The 23,848-nt window shown below is 44.9% G+C and overlaps 1 protein-coding gene across 1 annotated transcript; it reads right to left on the bottom strand.

Annotated features, from left to right (window-relative positions):
- Positions 1–16,327: 16,327 nt before the first annotated feature.
- On the bottom strand, positions 16,328–23,848 carry LOC307090645 (uncharacterized protein; the record flags this gene model as incomplete). The annotated part of the gene is made up of 11 exons (XM_079757385.1): positions 16,328–16,607; positions 16,757–16,990; positions 17,194–17,281; positions 17,466–17,503; positions 19,655–19,735; positions 20,847–20,908; positions 21,065–21,171; positions 21,286–21,408; positions 22,524–22,626; positions 22,960–23,399; positions 23,782–23,848. 11 exons carry the CDS (start codon positions 23,846–23,848, stop codon positions 16,328–16,330), a joined length of 1,623 nt encoding a protein of 540 aa, XP_079613511.1.

Genomic DNA, 23,848 nt, shown 5'->3' with positions numbered 1-23,848 from the left:
AGAAACACATCAAGGCGGTCCTTCATTGGTTTAAAGGCCAGGAAACGTTCATCTCGTCCTTCCACTGAGGTCAAGGACGCAAACTGCTGAATGATAACATCCCCTACAATATGGACAAAGAAATTAAGACAAAATCATTGATAACATTTAAGTACATTTCAGTCTGCTTAACTGCCTATTATGAAAGTACAACATCCTTAAAACATGGCCTTCATTTGAATGACCTTTCCACTTCTACTGACCCTACACATACTGTATATATTTATGGTATATAGTATATACCAGCTGGAATGCCACCTGCCAATTTCTTTCCCTGAAGGAATGTCTGCACTACACTCTTGTTGGATCAAGGCAGGCAATTGGCCTAACCAATGGAAATTTTAAGGGGGATTTGTCCTGCAATTTCCCGACAATCCTAACAAGGCACTGCAAGCATTCTCTCCTGAAGGTTAGCACAGACAGCTCCCCTATCTTGCTTCCTGGCTTGCTCTGAAGGGCCTAACAAAAAGAGACCATTAATGTTCATACAAGGATATTTATTTGTCACATACATAGAGATAGTTGTGTAAAACATGGTGAAATTATGTGGGTTGTGTGTGATGGGATATGAGTATGAGTTCAGGATGCATAATGCAAATGAAACTGACAACTTACACATTTAAAACAATTCTAACAGTTTAACCAGAGTAAGAGGTTTGGAATATCGTCATGGCTGTGGTTCAGTTTAAGCCACAGTGCCAAGGCCTGGTGGTGAAGACAACTAAAGTTTGGAAGGTAACCATTACCAACCACACAATTACGACAGCTTACCACAGAGGTGGTTAAATAATGCCCATTGTTTCTCATAAACACTTAGAAGTAACTCTTTATTTGTGCCGACAGCACAATTCATGCATGATATTGAAATAATTTGCACAGTAATTACCTTGATAGCAGATTCAGCACCCAGGCCGATGTCCACATTTTTAAGAGAGACCCAGTTCTTCTCCTCAGACACCTGAATTGTGATCATTTGCAGTGAGCTTTGGCCCTGTAAAAGTTCCCTTTTCACAAATCGTTGTAGTTAACCCTTAAAAGTACAAGAAAAACTGTTAGTAACCCAGCCACACATGTCAACTGATACAGTTCAATCACATTCAAATGAAGACAGTAACTCTACAGAAATTACAATTCTTACCATCAGGAGTTCTTTCAGATCTTTAGCCAAAAAAGGCAGCACAGGCTCGTCGGTCTGATATTTGGTCAGGAATGGGTGGAAGCTTCGAGCAACTGACAAGAAGAGCTGGAGCTTTGGAATTATTAACTCATCATCCCGCGCTGCCAAGATGTTATCATATGAGGCTGTGTTGGGGTGTGTCGGGGCAACTTTTTCTTCTGAACTGCATCAATGTATGTTAAAAGCATGGGCCAAATGTCGACAGTTCTCTCAGCCACAGGGACATTTACCACCCATCTATGGCCACAGAAAGGTCGGGGAAAGGTAGAAGATCCAGTGGTGCTGGGGTAATCTTCTCTACGGGCAGGAACATTGTGGAAGATGTAGTGCATAGCTCGTAACAGCCATGTTGTGAATCCTGCCTTCATGGCATTGTGGAGGATGTGCAAGCCACATAAATAAAGCTCTGAATGGTCGTTCTAAAGGAGCTTCATCATCTTGAGATTGACATTTGGGCCATACTGACACACAGCAGGTGTCTCAAGTTGAGTTTTGCAACACATTCCTATGAATTGTCACAATTCTTTTTTTTATTTGTTCTTTGGTTTTTGGTTATTCATAAAACTCTGCTAGACAGTAAATACAGTCCCAGTAGCTAAGTATTTGTCAATCATTTTTGCGTGATCAAAATTTAATTAGGTCATCTACCACATCCCAGGTGTGGACATCGCAGATTAAGGGCCCTATTTTAACGGTCTGAAACGCAAGTGAGAAGCGCCAAGCGCAAGTAGCTTTGTGGGCGGTTCTATGGCGATGTCTGAAGTAGCCTAATTACCCGTAGGTGTGGTTTGGGCATAACGTGCAATAAACCAATGAGAGTGCCAGCTCCCATCCCCTTTAAGAGCCATGAGCGCATTTGAATCTGACGAGTTGATATTTTGACAGTAAGACACATAGCTTACGTCAAGGATGGATGCGTACCATCCCTTGCAGAACAAGAAGTCCTCCAGAATGGCTCCATCCACCCTCATTTCTGCCATCATCCACTCCTCTCTCACCACTGGAACTTTCCCTACAACCTTTAAAACCGCGGCTATTACACCGATACTGAAAAGACCTGGTGCCGACCCCTCCAACTTCAACAACTTCCGTCCAATTCCCAATCTTCCATTCATCTCTAAAATCCTTGAAAAAACAGTTGCCTCCCAACTCCATTCTCACTCATCCCACAATAACCTATATGATCAGTTCCAGTCCGGTTTCCGCCCACTCCATAGCACTGAAACAGCACTCATCAAGATAACGACGACCTCCTAATGGCAGCTGATTCTGGACTCCTCCCCATCCTCCTCGACCTCAGTTCAGCCGTTGATACACTCTGTCACACCACCCTCCTCAACAGACTAGCTTCCATTGCCATCACCCACACTCCGTTAGACTGGTTCAAATCATACCTATCTGGCCGCACTCAGTTCATCCAACTGAAGTCGTTCAAATCCATCCCCTCCCCCGTCACTTCAGGTGTGCCCCAGGGCTCTGTCCTGGGACCCCTCCTCTTCATCATCTACCGCCTTCCCCTCGGCAATATCTTCCGCAAATTTAAGATTCAATTCCACTGTTATGCTGGCGACACCCAGCTCTACCTCACCACTAAACCCTCGTCCACTCTTCCGCCCTCCTCCCTCACTAATTGCATCACTGAAATAAAAATCTGGTTCACTCTCAAATTAAATAGCAGTAAAACCGAGGTTCTACTCATTGGCACAAAATCTACCCTATCAAAAACGAACAGCTTTTCAATCACCATAGATAATTCCACTGTTGCACCCTCCTCTAAGATTTAGAGTCTGGGTGTCATCCTGGACAGTACACTATCCTTTCAATCCCACATCAATAACATCACCCGGTCTGCCTACTGCCACCTACGAAACATCAACCGCCTCCGCCCTTCCCCGACCCCCCACACTGCCGCCATCCTTGTCCACAGCCTCGTCACCTCCCGTGTAGATTACTGCAACTCTCTCCTTCTCGGCCTCCCTAACAAATCCCTCCATAAGCTCCAACTGGTCCAGAATTCAACTGCCAGCATTATAACTCGAACCCCATCCATCCACCACATCACCCCTGTCCTCCAGCAGCACCACTGGCTCCGGTTCAGTTCCGTCTCCAATTCAAAGTCCTCCTGTTTACATTTAAGGCCATCAACACCCTTGCTCCCCCATATCTGTCCAACCTCGTCCACGTACCCGCTCCCTCCCACTCCCTCAGATCCTCTTCCTCCGTACACCTGTCTGTCCCCTCTGCCTGTCTCACCACCACGGGGCACAGAGCATTCAGCCGCTCTGCTCCCCGTCTCTGGAATGCTTTACCACCCGAACTCAGAAACATCAATTCATTTCCACTTTTCAAATCACATCTCAAAACCCATCTGTTCAAAACTGCCTGTTCCACCTGATGCCAATTGCTATGTCTGTGTTATTACAATTTTCTTTCTTTCTTTCTTAATTGTGTTCCCTTCAAATGACTTTTATGTACCTCTGTACGGTGTCCTTGAGTGCTGAGAAAGGCGCCTTTAAATAAAATTATTATTATAACTAGTGCTTGTCGTTTTTTAGAGCCCCCCACCCCCCTTACACTTCCTGTTTTAAATGACGCAGAATTCATCATTTTGCGTCAATTAAAGCAGGAAGTGTCAAGAGGTAGGTACGGATCTCTCCCGTCTCAGGGGAAAATGAGGGAATGATGCAAGACAATTCAAAAATATGACGCAAATGGGGAAGTGTCTCTTTAAGTATTGAAAGTATACTATATTGTAAAAATCAGCTAATCAACAAAAAATGTTTCCCATTTGAGATTTATGGGAATTTTCAAAATATGTAAGCTATAACATCAACCATACTAACGGTTTTCCTCACCTCCCACTCCATCCTCCCTCTCTCCCTCAAAGAAAATACCCCGTTCTCACTTGACATTTCATTTTTTATTTGAACTTTTTACATTCAACGATTTGATGTGGAATTAATATTCACACACACTCACAGAAAAGGTAAGTTTAGTACATGAGGTAAAATAAAAAGTCTGATTACTATAGGGCAGGTGCCCACCTCCCACCCCGTAATACTAACGTTATTGGGTCAAATCGAAACGGGGCGGAAAACCGCCCAATCTGGCAACACTCGAGTCTAAACAAAATGTAACTGTGGTTGGTTGAGAGCACTTGTCAATCAACGTTACTGATCTAGCTAGAACCACAATTGATTGGGCAATCTTGCTTCCCCACTTCCCACAACATGAGATTTCTAATTTCTTTAGCTTTAATTTTGTACCGAGTAGCGAAGACAGCAAAAGCTGACCAATAAAACGCATGACTTGTTGAGGCACAAACCCGATGATATTTGGATTAACCAATACAACAAAGATTTGCTATGGGCTGAGTGAGAAATGGGCTTACTACTTGATCGCGCACAAAAAGAAGCAAAAGCTGGCAACATTGACGCTAAGGAATCGTTCAAAAAACTTGGTTGTGTATATCTTCATAACAGAGAGGTTTCAGTGCAGGTAGCGGTGTACAGACTTACTGGAATGCACTTGAACGAATGCTCATGCAAAGTAATATTTGTACCCACAGGCGAACACCCTTTGAGAATGAGTTTACCATTGACCGTATTGCAACAAAGTGCCACCATTGATTCCCCTAACCAACCTAGCATGTGGATGACGAGTTATGTAGACCGCTATAAAAACCGACCGCATTCACCTAAGCGCCAATTAATGTGTCTAGCTACTTTTTGCTCAGAATATCGCACAATGTGTCAAACTGAGTCAACAAATTATTATTTTGGTGACAGTGACGAGTCAATCATTCAATTTGACAATGACATGGGTTTCGCCTGAAAACGCACACACACAAAACCAGCAATTATAAGATTTGCTTGTTTGTCGCCAACAAAAGATCCGGAAAGGTATTACCAGAGCCAATTGCAACAGTTTTTGCTGTATTATGTAGACTCTTACTTGAAACCCCAGACTTTCAAATCATACGAGGACTTTTACAATCTTGGCATGGTATAATAATGGATTGAATTTATATTACTTTTCTAGACACTCAAAGACGCTTTACAGTGAAGGGGGGACCTCACTAACAGTGTGTACCACCGACTTGGGTGATGCACGGCAGCCAATCTGCGCCAGACCGCTCACCACACACCAGCTGGAGAGTGAGGGAATTAATGAGTCAGCCAATTATACAGGAGGACGATTAGGGGGCCAGATTGAATGAGCCTGATTGGGCCAGGACACTGGGGAAACCCCTACTCTTTACGATAAGTACCCTGGGATCTGTTATAACCTCAGTGAGTCAGGACCTCGGTTTTACGTCTCCTTTGAAGGACGGCGCCTTCCACAGCACAGTGTCCCCGTCACTGCACTGGGGCATCGGAGTGATGTTAAGGCCAGAGGGAAGAGTGCCACCTATTGGCCACCACCCGACACCACTTACAGCACCTGGTATTCCCAGGCGGTCTCCCATCCAAGTACTAACCAGGCCCGACCCTGCTTAGCTTCCGAGATCAGACGAGATCGGGCATATCCATGGTGGTAAGGCCATATAGGCCGGTATGCAATGTTACCAATGATGTGAGCACAGTGAGAGAAATTGTAGAAAAGAACAACTCTGTATGAAAAAGAAGCGGAACAACTCCATATGGCTCAACACTTGGTTGATAAGCAGGGTCAATTGGATGATGCATGGGCACAAATCTGCCCTGAAACTGAAATGGAACATTTACAATGTTTACAATTGATTGACAAAACATAGCTTGAGAATGAAGCAACTAATAGCGGTAACATTGAAGGCATGGGAAAAAATTGAGATCATTAAACAACCAACAGGCTGAAATATTTTATAATGTGAGACAATGGGCTCTGCGAAAAGTCTGGGGAGAAACCACCAAGCAATTTAAGGTATTTATCACGGTAGGTGCAGGGACTGGAAAAAGCCATTTGATTAAAGCAAACATTATGAAACATTTTATCTCAAGCCTGTCCAAATCCTGATGATATTACTGTAATTTTGACAGCACCAACAGGCGTAGCTGCGTGTAACATCGGGGCTACCACCATCCACAATATGTTTTGAATTGGCACAGATATCAAATTACCCTATCAACCACTTGGTGAAGAGAAAATCAATTATTTGCTTGCTAAATTGTCCAACTTGCAACTGGTTATTATTGATGAAATTTCAATGGTAGATCACAAACTGATGGCATATATCCATGGCAGACTACCTCAAGTAAAACATTGCAGGGATCATTCTTTGTTTGGCAAAGTCAACATCATTGCAGTCAGAGACTTCTACCAATTACCACCTGTGAAATTTTCAGCGCTATACAGTGACGTACCAGGAATTAATTTGTGTAATGATCATTTACAGAAAGCAGAGTTAACCAAGGTGATAAGACAAAAAGATTCAACTTTTGCACAGCTGTTAAATCGCATAACTTACATGTTTATGCAAACAACACCCCTATGCTTGATGAAGATGTTAACATGTTTAAACAACGTGAAACAGGTGAAGAAATGCTTGCTGCACATATCTTTGCAACAAATAATCCATCACGCCGCGTCCTGCTACACGGTCCAATACCTCCACCTAGCGACTACTTGACACCAGTGGTCCTCCTCCCGACACACCAGTCTGCAATCAGTAATCACCATTCCCTACTTCAGCCGGGGATTTCCCATCAGCCGGCGCCAGTTCGTCGTTACGTCTACCCAGTCAGTATCGGTCCTACCAGCATTCTTGAACCTCTGTTTCGTAGCCTGCCCTCGTGGTAACCATCTCTCCTCTTCCCTAGTTTTCCACCTGCCACCGGACCCCTGCCTGCCAGCCGCATACCGTCTCGTCCTCGCCTGCCTGACTGCCTACCTGCTATCGGACCCCTTCCTGCCTGACTACCCGCCTGTCGTCAAACCCCTTTCTGCCTGACTGTCTGCCCGTTACCGAACCCCTTCCTGCCTGACTACCCGCCTGTCGTCAAACCCCTTTCTGCCTGACTGTCTGCCCGTTACCGGACCCCTGCCTGCCTGACTACCCGCCTGTCGTCGAACCCCTTTCTGCCTGACTGTCTGCCCGTTACCAGACCCCTGCCTGCTTGACTTCCCGCCTGCCTACCAATAAATCCCGTTCCCCTTACCCCGCCTCTGCCTCCCTGTGTTCAGCATTTTGGTCCCCACGTTCTGTTCCCATAACATAATCAGGTAAACGATTTCAATTCTTGCATGCTAACTTCAAAATGTCCCGATGCTAGCATCATAGAAGCACAAGACTTTCAGTGTAATCCAAAAACGGGAAGACTTGAACTAAAGATTGGTCATCATGGTAAAGTATTTTATACTTGTCTCAAATCGACCTTGTCTTTGGGCAAAGGAGCCAGAGTGAATGAAAAACATTGATGTCTTAGATGGGCTTGTTAATGGTGCTGTTGGTACAGTTGTTGATATCTTCTACATGTCTAACCAGTCCTTCAGTCCAGTCCTTCTGAAGCTGTTTCACAAATGTCTAACTTCCTTATTCCACAGCAACCTGTATCGCTTGACACTGTTTATCATGGCTTTTCACAACAAACAGAGTTTATCTGCACACTTTGATGATGTACAAGCTAACCAAAAATTGCTTTCAGCACAATGTATTGGGCTCTCAAGTCTCACGCATTCGGGGTGAGACACACGCAATTCAACCCATGCACACGCTCACACGTGACACTTGGTATTTCTCACGCAGAGAAATTACCAGGAAAGCGCGCCGCCAACAACCAATTACCACCAACTCGCGCCGCTATTTAACAGTGGAACAGGTAGGAATCAAATGGGTTTCCCGTACGTAGGGTTACCAGACGTCCTCTTTTGCACGGACATGCCCACTTTTTGAGACACTTTTAAAAAATAATGTGTCTGGGCCGAATTTCAAAATCATCCAGGATTTTATTAAAGCCTCACACATGTTCACATTGAATTTGCGTTGCGTTTCTCTGGGTCGTTCACAAACAAGTTAGGCTGCGCCCTCCCCTACTCAGCTCTGTTCGCTTTGCATTGGAAGTGAGTAGGGGGAGAGGTTAAGTAGAGCCTTCAGATTGGACGGTTTGACTTTAGAGTTACCGTCATGTTTTGTATTTATTTTTTTACCATTATTGTTTTATAGGGACAAACATTAACAAATTTCTCCTACAGGGGATTGCTAAAGTTCTATCTATTGAATATAAAGAAACACTTGGTCATACTTTACACACTTTACCATAGCATTGGCCTACTGAATGCCACAGATATATTTTAAGCATTGGACTGAATGCCACATAAATATATAATGTTTTTGCACGTTTATAACGTTTAAAAGTTCAGGGAAAAGTATATGCCTCTACTGGTGTTGCTTAGGCATATATACTTTTGAGGCAGTGGTGTTTCTGAATATTAGTGTTAAGGGCCAATAATGCTTACTATCATACATTAGTCACCATATCTGTGGACACATTTGTATGCAGTCACATATATAACCCCCCCCCCCCCGAACTCAGTTCAAAACATGAGAGCCCTGTGTATATGTCTAGCAGAAACATGGCTAAAGGCTGACCATACAAACAAACATTTACAGCTCCCAAACTTCACCTTTCACCACAATCCACGTTCTAATTGCAGTGAATTGAAACATGAGACAAATGGAGGAGTTGGGTTATATTGTCATTCTACTCTTGCAAACAGTATTCATGTAGAGACACCACAATGTATAAATTTGGAATGCAATTCTATACAGAACGTGTTCATTAACATTGCCTGAATGTTTTGTCTTTCAAGAGGCAACTTTTTGCAACTCAACACCGGTAAGCTACTTTTGAGCCATCTGACTATGGCTACGTTTACATGATGACGGTCTGAACAGAAGACACAAAAGTGGCGTCGCGTCTTCACTTTTTATTCCGCGTTTAGACAAGCGTTTTCGGGAGGAAATCTGCATGCATACGGTGACGCAAAAGTGTGTGGAATTTGATTGGGTATGCATGTCAAGCGGCTAGGTGGTGCTGTGATATACTATCACACAACACCGCCATGTCTGAGCGCATGCGTAGAATCTTCCTTCTCTTATCTGCGCTGCGAAAACCAAAACATAATTACAGATCCTTCTCTGTTCAGTAATACTATCTGTATATATCCTGTACATTTCGTGGAAAGACTCCTGTAAGTTTATTAGGGCCGAAAGAGCAGCTTGACGGTCCGACGCATGGAAATAATCCAACATGTTTGTTTATTTCCCTGTACTGGGGCGTGTATGTGACGTAAAGGCGTACGCGACGTGAGCAGATCCGAGCAGAGTTTTGCGTGTTGGCAGTGTAGACAGAAAAGCTACGGCGGACATCATTCAAGTTTTCCACTCTGGAGGGTGGTTTCAGATTTTTGCATTTTTAAGCCCAAAAAAAGCCGTCACCGTCTAAACGAAAGGCACTTCCGATAAAATATTATGTCGTTTTTACCCGCAAGCGTCCTCGTGTAACACATGCTACTTTTGAGACATCTGACTATAACATACGCTACTTTTGAGACATCTGACAATAACATACACCAGTGGTTCTCAAAGTGGGGTCCCCGGACCCCCGGGGGTCCACGGCGCGTTGCCAGGGGGTCCGTGAAAAGCTTGTTACGACATAAACATACCGGTATTTATGGAGAAAGTGCTGGGCCTGTCGTCATAACTCCCGTCGGCGTAACGTCAAACCAATGAACACTTGGCTTTTACATTATGTCAAACTCCCTCAGGCTTTAACTTCACATCTCACAGCTGAATAACTAAATGAAAGCCAATTAAACAGGCGCATTGTGTTCAGCCCTCCTCCTGCTTTCATTTTGGGCCAATAGTAAATCTGTTAACATCAATCTGTCAACGCATGCTTGAGTCTGAAAACTTTTATATTGCCTACTGAGGAGGATCCACAATGGATAAATATTTAAAAAGGCCTAATAATGATAATCCTAAACAAAGCGGAAAAGTTAGGAGGTACGATGAAAACTACATTGTCTTTGGATTTATTGAGAACAGTGGTGGGAAGCCGATGTGCGTTGTGTGTCTTCAAGTGTTGGCGAACAAATCAATGAAGCCGGCTAAGCTAAAGCGTCATCTCCTAACCAAGTACCCGGAGTACAGTGATAAATCAAAGCAATTCTTTGTGAGGAAAGGCGAAGAATATATCCATCAATGATCAAAACTCACTAATTTGGCCACAACGTCTGAGAGGGCACAGAAGGCTTCATTTTTAGTGGCTCAGCAGATTGCGAAATGCAAGAAGCCTCATACCATCGCACAAGCGCTGATCCTCCCAGCAGCAGTGGGTATGTGTGAGATAATGCTCGGGACAGAGGCAGCAAATAAATTAAAAAGCATACCCCTCTCCGATGACAGCGTGAAGCGGAGGATCAATGACCTGTCGGATGATATCGTATCGCAGCTTCTGGGGAGACTTCGTTGCAGTGAGGTGCAATTTTCCATGCAGTTGGACGAATGAACTGATGTGGCTAGCGCAGCCCAGCTAATCACTCTTGTCCGCTAACCGTGGGATTGAGCCATTCTGGAGGATTTCTTGTTCTGCAAAGAGCTCCCTGGCAGGACAACCGGCGAGGAGGTATTCAAGATCCTGAACGAGTTTTTTGAGTTCCATGAGCTGAGTTGGGAAAAATGTGTGGCTATTTGCACTGATGGAGCTGCAGCGATGACGGGCCGAAAGAGCAACGTTGTCGCTCGGATAAAGGCAGTAAATCCAAAAGTGAAATCTGTGCACTGTATGCTGCACCGGCAAGCGCTCGCCTCCAAAGGTATGGAACCAGATCTGCACTTTGTGTTGAGTACAGCTGTAACTGCAGTTAATTTGGTTAAGTCGAGGGCATTGCAGTCACGTTTGTTTGGGCAACTTTGTCGGGAGATGGATGCGGACCATGACACACTGCTTTACTATTCTGAAGTGAGGTGGCTCTCTCGTGGGAAAGTGTTTCAGCGGGTATTCGAGCTACGCAGCGAGATGTCAGAGTTTCTGATGACTGAAAAGCCCGACCTCGCTGAGCTTTTTTCCAACCCCGAGTATGTTGCCAAATTGGCATATCTTGTGGATGTATTCAACATTCTCAACAGCCTCAACCTCTCCATCCAGGCACGGTACGCTTCCATCCTTGACGTAAGCGACAAAATAACTGCTTTTATGGGGAAAACTGAGCTATGGAGAAGAAGACTCCAAGATGGAGTGACTGACATGTTACCGCAACGCACAGATTATCTTCACGCGAACAACCTGTCAGTTGCTACAGTGAAAGAGGTAGCCACCTCTCACCTCACTGAACTCAGCAAGCACTACGATTCGTACTTCACGGACGTGAATACTGATGCTTGGGACTGGGTGTGAGATCCCTTTGCTCCAGGAGTAACATGTAGCGGCCTCACTAGCAAAGCAGAGGATGAGTTGGTGGACTTATCTTGTGATCAGACTCTGAAGGCCCGATTCCAGCAGGTGAGCCATGTAGACTTTTGGCCCTCCCTCTCACGTGAGTATCCTAAGCTCACAGCACAGGCCATGTTGCTACCATTTCCTACTACTTACTTTTGCAAGTCATCGTTCTCAACTTTGACTGCAATGAAGCCAAAGTACAGAGCTTGTCTCCATGTGGAGAGTGATCTTAGAGTCTGTTTATCGTCCATCGCGCCAAGACTGGACAAACTATGTAGTGAGAGACAGGCACACCCATCTCATTAGTGACACATTAATCTTCTTAATATGGGGTCCCTATTCATCTCTCTTTCTGTTTAAGAGTATGCATTATTCTCACCTTATATCAGTGCTTTTGTATTGTCTGTTAACACTACTTGATTTGATTAATCAAAGAGTTCATGTTGCACTTGTTACATTGTGTTCCACTGTGTTTCTACAGCTAATTGTCTCTCTCTCTCTCTCTCTCTCTCTCTCTCTCTCTCTCTCTCTCTCTCTCTCTCTCTCTCTCTCTCTCTCTCTCTCTCTCTCTCTCTCTCTCTCTCTCTCTCTCTCTCTCTCTCTCTCTCTCTCTCTCTCTCTCTCTCTCTCTCTCTCTCTCTCTTAAAAAGTTAGATTCTCTCTGTATCTGTTACTGCATCAGTACAATTTCATTGTCTTTTAGCACTATACTTGTTGCAGTTCATTTTGACTTGCTCATCACCTCCCCCCCACACACACATAAATTTAGCTTTGATTCATGATTTACCCACTAAAACAATTGTCTTTTTGTTCAACAGTATATTGTCTGTTACATCAATGTTTTTTGCACTGATCGTTGTCACTGTCCTTCATTGTTATTTGCTGTGATGAATTACCAAATGGCCCAACTATTTGTGTGTATGTGGGTGAAATTTTTATACACACATTTATAAAAAAAAGTAAAATCTTTTTACATATTGTAAAGTCATGCCAAAATGCAATAAAATGTTTATTTAACACTATTGTGGTATTAGCACTTAATGATTGAAGCATACAATAGTTCAAAAGCATCTAACAGAACAAATAGACATGAGCCTATATGATTACATTTGTGTTGCGGTTATGAGGGGGTCCTTGAAAGAAATTCTGCCCTATGGGGGGTCTCCGGCCCCATATAGTTTGAGAAACCCTGCCATACATCCTTATTGTTCAAGCAAACCAAGGTGTGTCTGAGAAGGAGTGTTGGAATGAGATTGTGGTCAAAAGTCGAAAGCTCTCAAAAGGTAGTCTTCTGTGTCGTCAGGTCCAGTGGGAGGAAGGGGGGTGCAGGAAATAATGAGTCGGTTGCTAGAAATAATGATAATAATAATAATAATAACGGTGATTTGGTGAAGGTTTAGCAAAAATGTAATAGCGTTGTCTTTGTCTGTCAAAATATGGAGTGGAATAGTAGATGTCGAGTAGAAAAGTTTATGAGCGAAAATGAAATCTTGCATAATTCCGTCCGTCTCTAAAAAAAATTTGCCTGAGAAAGTGTGTCCAAGTTTGTTGGTCTTGTACGTCAGTTGACAGGTCGTGCAGCGAATGAAAGGTGGGGAAGTGCTAAAGGTGGGAGTTGGGTCAAGGGTGTGGTGCTGAGGGCAGGAGAGTTGGCTGGTGACCTCAGCACCAATCACCTCTCCTACCGTAGAGGTAGTTTTGTATGGAACAATAAGAGCAAGGGATGTTGTGGGGATGTCAGGGTGCGCAATGGGGGTAAAACAAGAGGTTTGTGATGTGGTAAGGGTGATGGTGTTTTGAAAAAACGTGTGCAAATTTGGGAAATATTGTACCACATATGTACATTTAGGAACCCCCCAGGTGGTCAGGAGGAGGCTGCCACTGGCGTCGGACGCCGCGTATCGCCTGATGGCGACTTGTTTGTTGTCCACTTTGGTGCAGACGCTGCCCCTCCTCCCGCAGCTCCTCCACCTTAACAAAGATGTGGACCTGGGTGGAACGATAAAGAATGAATTTAGATTAAGTTAGTCACTTGTGAAAGGGTTACTCTTCTGCAGAAGCCATTAGAAAGGACGTGGTGCTTTACCTGCTCCTTTGGCTGAGTGATTTCTCCCAGAGGAGTGGCCCTGCCCATGGGTGGAGGTTTGTGGGGGAAGGACAGCACCCCAATGGCCTCCACATCTGCGTAATCATGGACCAAGAGCTGACTCTCTTGGTCCATGATAGACTCATTTTTTGTGAAGCCCCGGAAGCGGTCAGGAGTTTTGTGAAAATAAACAGTTGGTCAGTTTTTGCAAAGCGAGATTACACCAATTTCTTTGAGCACATTTGATGTAGAACATTGAGATAGCATAGTTATTGCACATTACATTAGTATCAGGAACAGTACACCCCCTCCCGTTTGGTGGTGGACGAGACCACTACACTGCAGAGCTCTGCCTCACTCTGAAGCTTGGTAAGGTAGTAGACCCGGTTGCTCCTACCACTCAGTACTACTGAGGTGATGCGCAGGGATCCCTGCTCATCCCTGCAAGGCTTCTTTGCAAGGGACACCATCTGGGAGGACATTATTACAAGTACGAGTTCAAAATTCACAGTTTCATGAAGTCATCAATCAGACAATCAGATCAGCAACAATGAACAGACAGACCAAATTAATCAGTACTTAATATAAAGTAGTAAGAATAAAAGTAATCAAGTAAGAAAGGCAAGTTAAGCAGAAAGTATGTGATGGAGTCAAGGGGTTAGAGGCACATGAACCCTTAATTATTTTTAAAGGTCCCATGGCATGCTACTATTGATGCTTTAATATAGATATTAGTGGGCCCCTAAGACAGTATTTGAAGACGTTCCCGAAATTCAGCCGTGGTGCAGAATTACAGCCACTACGAGCCAGTCGCACATTGAGCTTACCCCAAACGCACCCTTTCGGTGTCTGTAGCTTTAATGCAAATGAGGAGGAGAGAGGCGGGTCAAGGAGGAGGGTGGGGGTGTGGCCCTGAGCAGCTTGCGGCCACCGTACCATGCGCTCTGTTTGCAGTGGATGTATCGCGAGGCGCACACAGCCTTTAGCCGTGTTCTGTAAATATTCTAGAACCCTCCGGGTGCTCCGGCGGGAGTCCTGGAGCTCTATTTTTAAATAATATCATATTATACATAGATATCTATATCATATAATATGTATTATCACGGCCAAAAGCTGTGTGCGCCTCCAGACGATATTATGAATCTCAAACGACTGCGTCGGGTTCTCCGACGTCTCTGGTTCTTCCACGTCCACATCAGTCTGAAGTAGACTGAACCACGACATAGAGGAGAAAGGGATTGTTGACCGCGGTTGTCTCCCGCCGGAGCCCCGCTGCCGAGGGACCACCGCCTCGGAAGCGGGCAGCATGCCTCGCGGCGGTAGTGCCGCGCGGCAGTGGGAGACAATTGCTTTCTCCTTCATTTCGCTGTTCATGTACTTCAGGGAGGTAAAGCCAAAGTTAATTTCCCCTGATTCCTTCTCTACCATGGCTGAGATAACCCCCACGAGTCTAGTTGTGGAAATACCAGAAACGTCAGAGAACCCGACGTGTTATGCGCCATAACACCAACAGCAGAACGGTTATCCAAATAACAAAGAAGTTTACAACACTTGCATTACAGTGTGTGTATTAACACACACACACACACATGGGGCGCTCGCACGGTCGTAGCTCATTGGGCAAAGCAGGGAAGGGGAGGTAACATGTACCCGTATGACGAGATATGGGGAAAAATTCCAAATCGGCGCGTATGAGCTTTGTCTTTTCAAAGGCAGAGCAGGATAGCTAGTGCTCGTTTTACACCTAATGCTATTACTAGCTACTGAAGGACCATAGGCAGGCTAGGAGTACTCATATTAATGTTAGAAAATCTCATAAAGTAAAATTTTCATGCCATGGGACCTTTAAACGATTAAAGTCTTCAAAAGTCTACACTTTTGTAGACCATTATTTTGCTCTGCATTTAATGTAGCGTTTTTAGACCCCCTCTGGTTAATGTTTTATTTATTTTGTCTTCCTTTATCTTGCGACCCTCTCAGGGAACCGTCACCTTATTGTGGTGGAGAGGTTTGCGTGTACCTGAGGGTTGTGTTGTCTGGAGCCTTGGGCTCCTGGTAGGGTCTCCCATGGCAGAGTGGTCTCAGGTGACTAAGAAGGGTTCACCAGGACCCCATGGAAAATTGGGAAAGAGGAGAGACCCTCCCCGGAGGAAGCCCGGGCCCCCCCGCCGTCTGTAGCCAGGCCCAGATGGAGGGCTCGTCGGCAAGCGCCTGGTGGCCGGGTTTGCCACGGAGCCCGGCCTGACTTATTTGCTTATTGACACACACACACACACACACGCACTTATCCTAGTATTGTACAGGTGTTCTTTTTTGAATTGGCCAATAATTAAGGTTCATAAAATCAAAATATATTTATTTGTTTTCATTAGATCTCTGAAAAAGGTTTGGCCCATCTACATTGAAGGTAAGGTAAAACAATTTATATTTAGTTACACTGAATTACAAATACATTTTGGCACCGAATTTCAAGCAAATTCATTCTCACTTCATTTTAATTTTAAAACCATGAATTAATAAATAAGCAAGCAGCTGAACGTGTGCAGTCAGAAGATGTGCTGCTCCTCGTATCAGCTGGAGAGCAGGGGCCGGCTCATAGATGCCTCATTAATAGCTTCTCTCATCGTCGTGCATGTAGTTTGAATTTGTGTATCCTCGCTTCTTATTGTTGTAAGCCTGGTTCTGAGCGTAGGGGTTGGTCGTGGCTCGGTTCTGCTCATAGGGGTCCCGGTTCTGAACGTAGGGGTTGGTCGTGGCTCGGTTCTGCTCATAGGGGTCCCGGTTCTGAACGTAGGGGTTGGTCGTGGCTCGGTTCTGCTCATAGGGGTCCCGGTTCTGAACGTAGGGGTTGGTAAAAAAAACATGGGTTACATATTTTAACAATTGCCTGGCCTCTTCCACTCTGGCAGGTAAAACATTACATTTTCAAAAGTTAAAGTACATTTTGTACCCTGCGGGTGTATCAGACCCCCCAGACTCTCACCAAGAGCTGGTTCAATTATGTCGCTCAATCAGCAACGACACGCCCACATGCACCCGCTTACCACTGCATGGCCGGCCCTCGGACCAGCGTTGAGCTGGCCGTTATGGGAGGTCATCTCCATGTGGCCCCTGGTGGGTGTGGCCCTTGGTATCTTGGGGAACCCGTTGGCGGCGACCGGCGTAGGTCCATTGGGGTTTATGAGCGGCGCCTTGGTAAGGGAGTGGCTGAAGTACGTAGCCGCGTCCTCCTCCGTGCCCGACCTCTTCTTGCTGCTCTTCCTTGAAGGCCTGAAAACCACAGGGACACAAGCAAGGGCAAGCTTCAGGATCAGCACATCTGTCAAGGTCCTGGAGTTTGTGATGACTGGGTTTGGCCCAAGGAACTCATATTCATACAGTCTTCTTTTTTGGGGGGTTATCATTTTGAGAGAGTGTTGAAAGGAGAGCAGGGAGCAAGGGGGCAGTGGGGAGGAAGAGGTGGTAGAACATACCTGCATGAAAACACGCCAACAACAATGGCCATGAGGAAGAGCAGACCTCCCAAGACAGACCCAACGATCACCAGTGCCAGTTGCCAGGCTGAAACCAAACAAACAAACCAAAGATAATCAAAAGATCTCCGAGGAGAGTCAGACGAACGTGTGCCTTCAATGACGGGCAGTACGATTGTTCCCATTCCTACAATCAACATAAAAATGCAACATGTGATAATCCCTGAAAACAAAAGATAGATACCACTTTCAGTTGACATCTGCTTACTCACATTCGTCACAGTTAAATCCAGATTGCCCGAAGTCACAACTGAAAAGAAGAATTTCAAAGGTCACCAGGCGCCTGAGGTGGCCAACCCTTACCGTCTCAAAAGAGATGCTAGATTAAATTGTAAAACGAAATACCAATGCAAACCTAAAAGTCTGTGAATAAATACAATATAAACATCAGCCTACAAGCCTTTAACATATTGACTTTAATTTTGTAAGCCTACTTATCAGCACATATGCCATATTATAACGAAATAAATGTATGAGATATTATTTGTCTTATTTTTGTTATAGATATCGGCTACTAATAAACATATATTATAACATTAGCATACTAGTATAACATATTTATGTAAATCTCATAGTAGATACTTACAGATAACAATGAGTTTCATTACCGGCCCACTGTCCACTGGGACAAGCTGCAAGATCAACACAGGCTAACATTTAAGCATCAGATGCTCAGAATGTGTACATGTACTCATGTTCTCTCTCTCTCTCTCTCTCTCTCTCTCCCTCTCTCTCTCTCTCTCTCTCTCTCTCTCTCTCACCCAAACACACACACACACACACATACATAAACACACACACACACACACACCATGTGAATCTCTTATAATCTGATCTTACCAAAACATGCCGTGGTGCTGTACTGAGAAGTGATATAACCAGAAAGACAAGGACAGCTGAATGATCCATCTCCTGATGTACAATTTGTAGTCCCTCCATCACAGCCTTCTTTATCACACAAATTTGTAGCTGTCAAAGAGGTAGAAAATACAAATTTCAAAATGTTTATGGACTGTGTTCTGCGTGACAAGGTGTGGAACTGAATTTTCAGGATTAGAGACCGACGGATAAGACTGGCAAGCATACTGTACTTGTGGCCATTTAAAAGGTCCAGTGTGTGAAATTGAGGAGGCCAGTAGAGATAAGGTTATAGATTGACAACTATGGTTTCCTGTACTGGCCTGTATTGTGTGAGGTTTCCTGTACTGGCCTGTATTGTGTGAGGTTTCCTGTGCTGGCCTGTATTGTGAGAGGTTTCCTGTGCTGGCCTGTATTGTGAGAGGTTTCCTGTAGTGGCCTGTATTGTGAGAGGTTTCCTGTGCTGGCCTGTATTGTGAGAGGTTTCCTGTGCTGGCCTGTATTGTGTGAGGTTTCCTGTGCTGGCCTGATTTGTGTGAGGTTTCCTGTGCTGGCCTGTATTGTGTGAGGTTTCCTGTGCTGGCCTGTATTGTGTGAGGTGTCCTATACTGAGTCCACATCCGAGAGAGAGATAAGCTTCTACGACATACTTCAACACACACCACGGTGTGTGTTGATGTGTGTAGCTCTGTCTGTGAAGCGGTTGATGTTGGCGTCCGAGAGAGGGTTAAACTTCTCGGACATCGATTGATTTGATATCCACATCGGAGAGAGTTAAGCTACTGAACCCTCTGTAAAGATATATGGTTTAACGCCACGGTGTGTCTCGCATTTCATATACAACATCTCAAACTATAACGCTCCTACCCAAAGACGATGCTAAAGAAATATCACAAATAGGTCATTGCCATGGGGATAACATGCCCCAATCCAACCTACTACTCTTCAAAACACGTTTTCTCTAGAGCCGTTTGTCCATTCTGGGCTCCTGTAGAATCATGGTGGTGGAACATGGCGGCCTCCCTGGAAGAGCACCCCTCCCAACGTAGATATAAAGGCTCAAATTAAGATAATTTTCATGGGATTATACACAGATTAGATCATATTTATGAATGTTAAATTCCATTTCTGCCAAGTCACTTCTGGTAGATGCCACTAAATTCACATTGAACCTATAAGTTGGACTACAACATTATACAAGTGCCAGTTTCTTTGAGATTGTTGTTTTTACAACAGGGTTTCTCTGCTCTGTTTTTTGGATTCTACCTAGTTAAATCTACGTAACTAAGTGGGCTATTGTGTTCTTATAATGTTGATAACACTATTCAAGGCCATAATAAATTGTTATAAACACATTTTATGGTGTAATAGAGCAGTGAAGGTAAAGTCACTTTACAGCAACCATCTTGCATCAAAAATAATATCTAAAACATAATTTATATATCAAAGATCACACGTACCATTGAATGATTCGGCACTCAGTACGCTGTCGTTAATAGCCTTTGCCACTTTTTCTGTAACAATACTCTCTGTAGCATTAGACTGGTGTTGAAAGAGGTTTTCCACAGTTGCTATTGTTTTTGTTATTTTTCCCCTCAGGTTCATCTTGACAGCTTCACTAGGACTGGAAGAAAAGCATTCATTCAGCATCTCATCGATTACTTAACAGTGTTCTAGAAAACATGGATACAACAGCCACATAGCTGATAGACAAAACGTCAATAAACTGGCTTGCTAAGGCTGTGTCAGCAAACAAGTGTAAGGAAACACACGCCCTGCATTTGTTCCTATCCCGCAGCGATGTTTGTTTGTTACACAAAAAAACCCCATAAAGGCCGAACTGCCTTTTGCTGCTATTTCCTTTTAGGAAAGAAATCTGCAAATAGCCTTGTGGCTTTAGGCAAGTTGGAGGAAGGATAAGGAAGTCAAACTATGGGTCCCAGTATCCAAACAGATATGTACATTAAACCCTAATCCTAACCCATAGAACTGACATTGGAGTGTGTGCGGTTGAGGGCTGGTTTAAGCAGCGTCACCTCTCCAGAGTCCGGTTCGTAAGACTCTGGGTGAAGCTGCACACCTGTGGTGCATAGAGGAATCACCGCACACAGGAAAGACCAGCCAACAGCACACACACTCAGGGAGAGCACTGACATGTCAGGGAACAACTGCTCTGCCTACAAACCATCCAAACTCTACAATCAACTTGTGTGCTGGTGTCAGAGGAGCCCAGTAAAGTAGCTAGGTGGTTTGAGGCAGGAGCTACTTGCTCCAGTGACATACTGAGTATGAAATCTCTGACCACTGGGTGGGATGGTTCTTCCAGATGGAAGGAGGAAATATGATGGGGGAAATGAAATGAAATGAATACTTTATTCCGGACTCAAAGTTCCATAGGAAGATTTGTTAGTTTCCGTATTCTTTTGGTAACGTGCCAGCTCCCTAACAGGTAGAGTTCAAATCTCATACAGTCATCGTCCTACCACACAGACACCAATCGGTTGTCTGGAAAAATAACACGTTGCTGTCAAAGCACTGAGTCTACTCCTGCCCACCACCTTGAAAAGAGCTTTCCATCCTGTGGCTGCATACTGCCCCCCGTCTCTAATGTGGGAGGAACCTCTGAGTTCTCTTTTCACGCCGACACTCATTTCACGCCGACAACAAACAAACTGCCAGCACTACATAAGAGCACAAAAAGAAATAGTAATGACAGCCAGTACTACAGAACTTACTTGAACTCCAACACTGTACTCTTAAGGTACATTAGATCCGGACTATCGAAGGTTTTCTTGAGCTGTAATTGGGAAGCAAATAAAACCATAGTTTAAGACGCTATCGTACCTACCCAGGCCTTTGTGTGCACCCCAGACAGTTTTTAGGTTGCTTGCTTCGTCATTTATGTATCTGATCTGCGTGTAAGGACTGTAGAGCACAAACCAAATTATCTCACCTGAGCAATAAGGATTTCAGATTGAGTTTGGAAGCATTCTGATGTTTTACTTTTCAGCTTATTATTCCATTCCAGCTTCAGTCCAAGTTGGCCAGGGAACACCTTGGCTGTAAAAGACATGGCGATTTGGCAGTTGAAACAGCTTATTAAACACATACAGGTATATACACCGACATGTATGAGAAGAAAAGAGGTTGAATGTTGTTTGTACGGATACTTACCATCTACACACTGCCTTTCAGTCTCATCGTAATTCATTCCCACCAAGCACAGGCAGGTAAAGGTTTCATTAAATCGTTTCTGGCAAGTACTCCCATCACCGCAGGGATTCTTGTCACATGGATCTGCAAGTAAAGAAGATCAATGGCCTTAACTTGGTGAATGACTTTGACAAATTATGGGTTAGGGGTGTGACTTAGCTCACCATTCCATACCATACACGATATTGGACTTGAGATTAGGTATTATTATGACATATTGTCTTATAAAAACGATCCTGTCAAAGAAATGCTCCTGTTTGAGGTTAATATTGGAGTCAGTCACATTATTATTATAAAAAGTGATACTTGATATTAGCTCTCTTTGTAGTTTATTAATACATAGCCAGTAGCAATGATGACTATCTATAAGGTCAGTGATTTCAGCACTGGGGCATCGCTGGGCAGCGGAGAACCTGAAGGTAGAGAATGGAGAGGGACAGCAGTCTGGGATCATTCCAATACTGCGAGCGCCCTCCACCAGTTAATACTAGCGGGAGCAGGACAAACCAGTTGAGCTGTCTACTGCGACACCATCCCAACGAAATGGGAGTAAAGCCAGCGGGGGCTAGACCTACACAATAACTAACTTACTAACCCTCTCTTAAGCCTTCAACCAACATTATCCAACTAACCCAGATACAAGCAAATCACTAAAGGCTTTGACCTGTTAACAGCATTCACAGCCATGTTGTTTAAGGTAAACATGGTTGCATTTTATTGGCTTTCCAGTACTAATGCTGGTGAAAACCAATGGTGCAGGTGGTGGGAGTGGTGGTGACAACCACAAGCGCAGGGGTGGTGGTGACAACCACAAGCGCAGGGGTGGTGGTGACAACCACAAGCGCAGGGGTAGCGGTGTCATCCACAGGTGCTGTGGTCCCGAAGTCCTAAATCCTAAAGCTGCTTAACCTGTTCACTGAGCCTCGCCATTGTCAATTGTTGCTCTCCATTTTGATACAATTCTCAGCAATTAAGGTCAAACTTTTACATGTATTGGTTCCGGTTTTAGTTAAGTGTAGTGGACCAACAAAAAGTAGCACTATAAATAAGTTATTTTAAGGTTTGTTTTTTCCCATAATATGTTAAGTAGGTTTATAAATACCTTCGAGTGTTTAAAAAATGCATGAATAGAATGTGTATAACTTAGTTTGTTTACTACTTATCTCATAGTCATAGAGCACAAATATAAAATCAATTACCAGAGGTGGAAGGCGGGGCGGTGGTAACGTCTGGAGCCGTCGTGGTGGTGGGGACGTCTGGAGCCGTCGTGGTGGTGGGGACGTCTGGAGTGGTGGTGGGGACGTCTGGAGCCGTCGTGGTGGTGGGGACGTCTGGAGCCGTCGTGGTGGTGGGGACGTCTGGAGTGGTGGTGGGGACGTCTGGAGCCGTCGTGGTGGTGGGGACGTCTGGAGCCGTCGTGGTGGTGGGGACGTCTGGAGCCGTCGTGGTGGTGGGGACGTCTGGAGTGGTGGTGGGGACGTCTGGAGCCGTCGTGGTGGTGGGGACGTCTGGAGTGGTGGTGGGGACGTCTGGAGCCGTCGTGGTGGTGGGGACGTCTGGAGCCGTCGTGGTGGTGGGGACGTCTGGAGCCGTCGTGGTGGTGGGGACGTCTGGAGCCGTCGTGGTGGTGGGGACGTCTGGAGTGGTGGTGGGGACGTCTGGAGCCGTCGTGGTGGTGGGGACGTCTGGAGTGGTGGTGGGGACGTCTGGAGCCGTCGTGGTGGTGGGGACGTCTGGAGTGGTGGTGGGGACGTCTGGAGCCGTCGTGGTGGTGGGGACGTCTGGAGCCGTCGTGGTGGTGGGGACGTCTGGAGTGGTGGTGGGGACGTCTGGAGCCGTCGTGGTGGTGGTGACGTCTATAGTGGTGGTGGGGACGTCTGGAGTGGTGGTGGGGACGTCTGGAGTGGCGGTGGTGACGTCTGGAGCCGTCGTGGCGGTGGTGACGTCTGGAGCCGTCGTGGTGGTGGGGACGTCTGGAGTGGTGGTGGGGACGTCTGGAGTGGTGGTGGGGACGCCTGGAGTGGTGGTGGGGACACAACAAATAAATAGGATGACCATATATGATTTTTCAATAACTATAATGGTCATAATCCTAAATCCCCAATAGCCCATAAGATAGCTGAAATAAAAATGAATAGGCCTATAATGGATAAAGGCAGTCAATGATTCAACATAAGAATAATCTGACTACCTTTACTATATTATTATATTTTTTTATGATATAAAATTTTGACTATAGTTCAGTAGCATAATTAGTATAGGCCCGCTAAAGAAAAGCGCTGTTTCAACATGCAGCCCACCCTCCCGGTTATTCAAATCTCAACCAATGTTACAGTCAAATGTAAACGAGAGGCCTACGATGTATACACATTGACATCATGCCACGTTTAAATATTGGCTACTGGATAATAAGACCAACTCGGCTGTTAGAGAGGGTGAGAATAAAGGCCTGCTCACCTGTTTGGCACCTGGTTACCAAAAGCAAAGACACAACGAAGAACGCACAACTCTTAAATCGTGCCAT

This window comes from Pollachius pollachius (assembly GCF_949987615.1).
Source record: "Pollachius pollachius genome assembly, chromosome: 19".
Classification (NCBI taxonomy): domain Eukaryota; kingdom Metazoa; phylum Chordata; class Actinopteri; order Gadiformes; family Gadidae; genus Pollachius; species Pollachius pollachius.
This window is presented reverse-complemented; position numbering and strand designations above follow the sequence as displayed.